Here is a 6,658-nt window from a genome sequence, read left to right on the forward strand (position 1 = left end):
TCTTCGTTGCAGGCAGCAGTTAGGAGAGCTGATAAGCAGCTTTCTCATTGCTCAGAACCAGTAACTGGTTTTAAATTACCCATGTATTTTTTCAAAGTGGAGCGGCGTGAGCAGGATCCGGTGGGTAAGGGAGCATGCTGCCCGGGCAGCGCACTGAGGTGCAGGCAGCTGCCCGCCACACTTTCTTAGGAAGGGCTGGAGGGCACCCAGGCCAGGAGCCTGGCCCCAGCCCCGGCCCAGGCCCCAGGCAGAGCACGCACCTCTCTCGTCCCTACGGCGCTCTTTCCTTGGATGCTCCTCCAGCAAGACGCAGAGTAGCCTGGAGGGGTTTTTCATTTAAATGTTTTTCTAATAATTTTTGGACCCATGAGAGCTCTGGCATTTGCATCCTGGGGCAGGCAGTGCGTTTCCGAGTCTCTCAGTGCACTGGGGCCACTGGTACTTCTCTTTGCTTAGAATTTGTTTTTAAACACGCATCATCTGTGCCAAGACATAGTTTCACCTGTGTTTACACATGATTATGTATTGCTGCAATCTTTCCTTTTTTTCCCCCCCTTTTTTCCAAGCATAGGGGGTTTGACTGCTATTGCAAACAATAAATCATTATTTCCTGCTTCCCATAGATGGCAATTGGGTATTTGCAACGTGATCTAAAGCTTAACTGCTGTTGCACAAAAAAACCCAGATTCAGCTTCAACCTGCACAATGCTGAGAAACACAATGCTGGGAAAGATGGCATAAAACTCCAAATAAAATCATGCTGTGCCCATAGTTATGCCTCTGATTCAACAGTTGCCAAGGGATGAGTCCCCTGGAACCCGCGTATCTGCAGCAGGCAGAAAGCCGCGGGGACAGCTGCTGTGCTCAGCTGGGCATGTCCTCTACCGACCGCAGCCGCTCAGCTCGAGCGGAGGCCGGAAGGAACAGAGCTGCACAAGCACACAGCTAGACGGCGGTGATCCGTCTCTATTCGGAGGCGGGTTTAGATGCCTCTGCACCATGCCCCTCTGCAGGGCACAGGCACACGCCGCTGTAAAGGAAGCCGGGAAGTTCCCCTTGCCACTTCATTTCTGCGGTCCTGCCCCTGCAGCACCTGTCAGTGTTTCTGCATACCCACTCCCGACCTCACTGCTGGAGTGGTTCTTAACTGAAAACACTGGAACGGGGACACAATGTTTCTCACGTTACTCTTCCAGGTAACTGCTTGCACTAGAACCATCTCAGCATCACAGCATTCCCTGAATAAATCATTTTTCAAAATGCAAATACGGCTGGGGACGAAATTCCAAATTTTGGCCTCGATATATTTTTGTCCTTGATATATACCAGAGCCTCCGTAGCCAAGACATCACACTCGCAGACAGGAGATGAGCAGTTTCTTTTCCACACTCCAGTGAACAGGGTCCCAGTACCCATGCCGGCCTACTTGTGAGAGAGCCAAGCTCAGTTCTGTCTTCCAAACTAGGCAGATTAGGGCGTTTAAAAAAAAATCCCCATTGCAAAAGCAAGGCCATGGGTCTATCTGTTAAAAAGAGCAGCTAATTTCCTCCTGACGTGTCTTTTTCCCACTCTCTTTTGTGCAAGACCCAAGCCTCGAGCTTCATGTACTGCAAAGTTCTGTCTGAAAATGGGACGGCAAGCGGCACGTGGGCAGCAGGACCTACTCTGCGTAGGCTGTCTTGCACCGGGCTCCCACACCAGCACGGAGCCTGGCACAGTGTCTGCCCCACTGAAGCCTCGTGCGGTTAGATCCTACTACTGCAAAGAGAAATACAGGAGAGGGAAGAGCATACGCTGCTGTGTCTAGGGAGCAAAAACGAGCTCAGCAGGAATTCTCCCCTGCTAAGTTTAATCTGTGCTTGGTCTCCAGGAGAGTAAACAGAACGAACACAGAGCCCTTAAAGTTCAAAACATTCACAGCACTGTCATTTAACTATGTACCAGCAGCTCTAAGGAAATACCATAGAAAAAGCTTCATTAAAAACCCTGTAAATCACTGGCTTAGGGAGAAAAAACCCTAAAACTTTACAACATGGTATCTTTCAAACAAAAAAAAGCCTGAAAGTCAGAAAGTCAAACCTAAACAAGTCCTGCATCTCATTTTAAGGACATCCAAAATTCCAGATATTTAACTCCTGATGATCAAACCTCTTTGAGCTGTCCATGTTTATCTTATGGCATATGCCCATGAATTCCACATGATAAATGCAAAACACTGATATATATAAATACAGCCCTCGGGTACTTTTTTGCAAGTCTGTAAACTCTAACATCAGTTTAAGGAGATAATTTGCAATAGAATCATAGAATCATTGAGGTTGGAAAAGACCTCTAAGATCATCGAGTCCAACCGTCAACCCAACACCACCATGCCCACTAAACCATGGCCCTAAGCGCCTCATCTACACGTCTTTTAAATACCTCCAGGGATGGGGACTCCACCACTTCCCTGGGCAGCCTGTTCCAATGTTTCACCACTCTTTCAGTAAAGAAATTTTTCCTTACATCCAATCTAAACCTCCCCTGGCGCAACTTGAGGCCATTTCCTCTCGTCCTATCGCTTGTTACTTGGGAGAAGAGACCGACACCCACCTCGCTACAACCTCCTTTCAGGTAGTTGTAGAGAGCGATGAGGTCTCCCCTCAGCCTCCTTTTCAACAGTTCAAGCTGTTCTGAAAATACAAAAAACCCCTTTTTCACCCTTCCAAATCGACTTTGTTTTCTATTCTTTACTTTTTACACAAGTGTTAGAACTGCATAGCCATATTCTCTGAGAAAACAGGTGCAAAAAGCACCAACAGTGAGCCCGTGCAGCCAGTTACCATTCAGATATGGACTCTAAGCAGACAAATCCTTTGGTTTAACTTGCTGACAGGAGTATGAGTAGGCTTTCTTGATTTTCCAGTTTAAGTAAATAAACGTCCAACCAACAATCCTTGAGACCCATCAACCATAACAACTGAAAAAGATTAAACACAATGCGAAGCCTTTTCACTCCATAACAACAGAAGGACAAGACTCCCTGAAGTCTGGTAAGAGTTTTAGTATGGATAGGGATTTGATGCAGAAGCTACATAGATGCCTCAGCTGTGGGTCCTAAATTAAAAAAGCACAATGGAATTATATATAATTTGAGGCCAGGCTGCCACCAAGCCGAGCTGTTTTCCTGCACTGCAACTCAGGCAACCAGGCAGTCAGCTGATGCAGCTGGAAAACACTTTTTTGTAGGGCGCTTTCAGCTAGATGAGGTTGCTGAAATGAAATGCCAGCCTGCAAGACCAGGGTAGAGCAACCAGCGCTACACTTGTTTTTAACTTTTTAAACAACAAACAGGGGAACACCTGTGCCAGTCCTCTGCAGTGAAGGGGGCCTCATCCAGTCTAGATGAGAACCAAGGACTCTCCCTCCCCTAATACACTCGTGGTCCTTCCCTGGCTACAGACTCCTCCTTACTGGCTTCTAGCTCTGTGGACTCCTGTTGAAGCACTCGTTCGTGGGATCACACTCTGAGAACAGGCATTTACACTCAAGCATTGCAGTGCCTCCTGTTGAAATTAGTCCTTTCAGTATACGAGAGGTCTGAACTACCTGGCTGGTACTGAACTTAGGTCACCCCTGTACACCGTCAACTGCTGAACACCAGTTGGTGTTTCTAAAAAGCTTGTCGTACTGCTGGTATCACTAAACCCATCAGCTCTCTAGTTTCTGAGACGGGTGTTTGTGACTTATTGATCATATTCTCAGTGAAGTATCTGTTGAAGTAGTATTTTCCTGATTGATTCCACAAGTAATTAAACTGCTGTTTATGAACAATGCAGTCCCTAAAAGGACTGAGTGTCTTTTCCTTAACAATTAAGTGCCAAGAAATGATCAACTAACTGAAAGGCACGCTAAGGCTAACGTCATCCCCTACCCTGAAGGGCAAGCATCTTAGCTATTTCTCAACGCACACGTACTGGCTATTTAACCACATATACTCTAAATTCTTATACATGCAAAAAAGGAAACGGCTGTGTTTTCACTTACTAGTTTCAAATAAAAGGTCACTAACCTAAAAGCAGCAAGTTGCAATGTTCTAGCATAATCATTTCCACTGCATGTGCAGGTGATCAAAATTCCAAAACCTGGCAAAAACACTCCCAACACAATCATGAAATTGGTATCGCTCTACCACCTCCTAATCATTACATCTGCTTCTTTAATCTCAGATGCATGAAATAAGCAACATCTGCTCTTCCAGTGAACATTATTTCATCACAATTTGCATTTTCAGGAAACTAAAAACCTCTAGGCTTCCTCTAAAAAAGGGGAAGGGCCTCAAAAAAAAAAAAAAGAAAAAAAAAGAGGAACACATTTCTTAGACTTTCTTGCAAGCAAGAAATAAATTAAGAATATATTTAAAGAAAGGTAACAAGACTTTATGCTTTCCCTGCAGCACATTCCGTGTGAAAAGACACTTGCTTTGTACCACATTCTGTCTAACAACCTCCAGGATAATGCTAATAAATGAGAGTTTATTAATGGCATTCAATTATTATGATTTGTCTAATTCTCACATGAAGCTGTGAGCTTGTTTCCTGGAAAACAACATGTAGGTTGTGCAGTAGACGACTAATTAAAGGATTTAAGAACAATGTATTAAAATAGTTTATTAACACCAAGACAAGACACACAAAAATAATCAGCTTTTACAGAAACGAAAGCATAACACAGTAATAAATCTTGCCCGTTTTGCAAAAGTTATCACCATAACTGAGGCTGCATACAGCCTGGTAGTCTTTCACACAAGAATTACCTTAAAAAACTCCCACCGAGTTCTCTGACCCTAATGTTTAACATCCTGCATCAAACTCCGAAGTGTTTCTATTACGAAACCTTCCCTTTAGGCAGATGAGTATTATCCAAATACACTCTCCTCCCTTCTCAAACAACACAGCAGCACCGATTTTCTTTACCAACCTTGGCAATTTTGCACAGCTGCTTCAGGTCCACTAATTAAAGTGTACTTATGAAAAGAGAACTATCTTTCTACCTAGTCTTTTCTTGTCCACATTATACTGACAGCAAGAAGTCTCAAATCTTTCCAAGTGTGAAAATGTTCATTAACGTGGGAGAAAAGTGAGCATCTCGGGTGGGGAATTACTTCTTGTTCTTTTTTTTCTTTTCATCTGCTGCCATTTTTAACTTGACTTCTTCCACAGGAAGTGCTCCTAATTTCTTCTTCTTTGCATTCTTTACCTTTTCCTTGATGGCTTCAATATCAATTTTTTTCTCAGTGGAGGCTACACAGTAAAAAATACACAGATAACAGACATGAATTTTACTTTTTCTAGATTTTAGCGGTCTACAAGATTACTTCATATGTAAACACAGTGAGCTGCATCCTGTGGCACTGGTTAGGACTCATTTTATTTTCACTAATGATTTCATAAACTATTCTAATAATAATTTTTGTTGAAACTAGTATTATCCACAAACCTCTTTCAGCAGAATTCAAAGGAGAACATTCATATAAAAAATCCTATACAACTGCATTTGAAAACAGATGCCACACTCTGCACACATACAAACTATCATCACCCACTCCTCAGAAATGAATACATGCACACTCTCTTAGGCATAGGCCTATTGGCTTGATTGGTCTCACATAAGAAGAGAAGAAATTAATTATTGAGTTTGTACACCGGGAGAAGCTTTCATGGTATTTTGTCTTTCTGCAAGTAATTAAGGTGGTAAGATCTCAAACATGCCTGTCCCATCCTTACACTCTCTCCCTGGCCATCCATTAACGGCCACTGTCAGAAACAGGATGGGGAAGGGTGGTCTGGGGGAATAAGATACAGATCTTTGACCCCTGCATGAAGACCTTTATAAGAGACTTCTACAGGGAGCGCCAGAGTACTTAAGTTAAACACTTAATGCTGAGCAACCTGAATAACCTACTCTTACGTTCATCTAGGTGATGGTATTTTCTCTTCTGGGCATGAGTTTGGATCTAACTCTCCTACCTCACATGGTTAATTCCTACATCTAACAGTGGGTACCAGCTGTCCTCTTTGGATCTCATTTCTTCTCTACATGCAAACTACTGCTGTCATTTATTCTTGGAAGACTGAAGAATTTCGAGTCAAAACACAAAGCAGCTAGAAAAGCACAGTATTTGAGATACAGTACAGTCAATAGCAGGATTATTGAAAATTTACTGCCATTACAAAAACAGTGCTGTATCAATGCTGCAGAACACATGCTTTTTGAGAAACAAAATTTTCAGTTCATAAGAAATTGTAATATATAGTGTAATAATATGTAGGTAGTATAGCTAATACAAAACATACGCAGTATATCTAATACAATGAATAAATATGTAGTATAATCAATGAATCCAAAAAACTGAAGACTTGTTTCTCTATAGTGCGTAAAAAACCAAATCATCTGAAAACACAAGTTCTTACTCTGCATATAGTGTGGTTTTACTTTAACTTTTCTAAAAAAGTTATTTACCCTATCTTAGAATCATAGAACAGTTGGGGTTGGAAGGGACCTTTAAAGGTCATCTGGTCCAACCCGCCGGCCGTGGGCAGGGACATCTTCAACTAGATCAGGTTGCTCAGAGCCCCGTCCAACCTGACCTGGAATGTTTCCAGGGATGGGGTATCCA

General features: G+C 42.8%; 1 protein-coding gene across 1 annotated transcript in view; it reads right to left on the reverse strand.

Annotated features, from left to right (window-relative positions):
• Window positions 1-4,630: 4,630 nt before the first annotated feature.
• The window catches only part of KRR1 (KRR1, small subunit processome component homolog), a 7,332-nt gene continuing 5,304 nt past the window's right edge, over window positions 4,631-6,658 (reverse strand). The window contains exon 9 of the mRNA XM_019471972.1: window positions 4,631-5,282. Coding sequence (XP_019327517.1) covers window positions 5,140-5,282 — 143 coding nt within the window. The 3' untranslated portion in view covers window positions 4,631-5,139. The remainder of the gene's footprint in view (window positions 5,283-6,658) is intronic.

The sequence above is a fragment of the Aptenodytes forsteri genome, unplaced genomic scaffold (genome assembly GCF_000699145.1).
Source record: "Aptenodytes forsteri isolate BGI_AS27 unplaced genomic scaffold, ASM69914v1 Scaffold259, whole genome shotgun sequence".
Lineage (NCBI taxonomy): Eukaryota > Metazoa > Chordata > Aves > Sphenisciformes > Spheniscidae > Aptenodytes > Aptenodytes forsteri.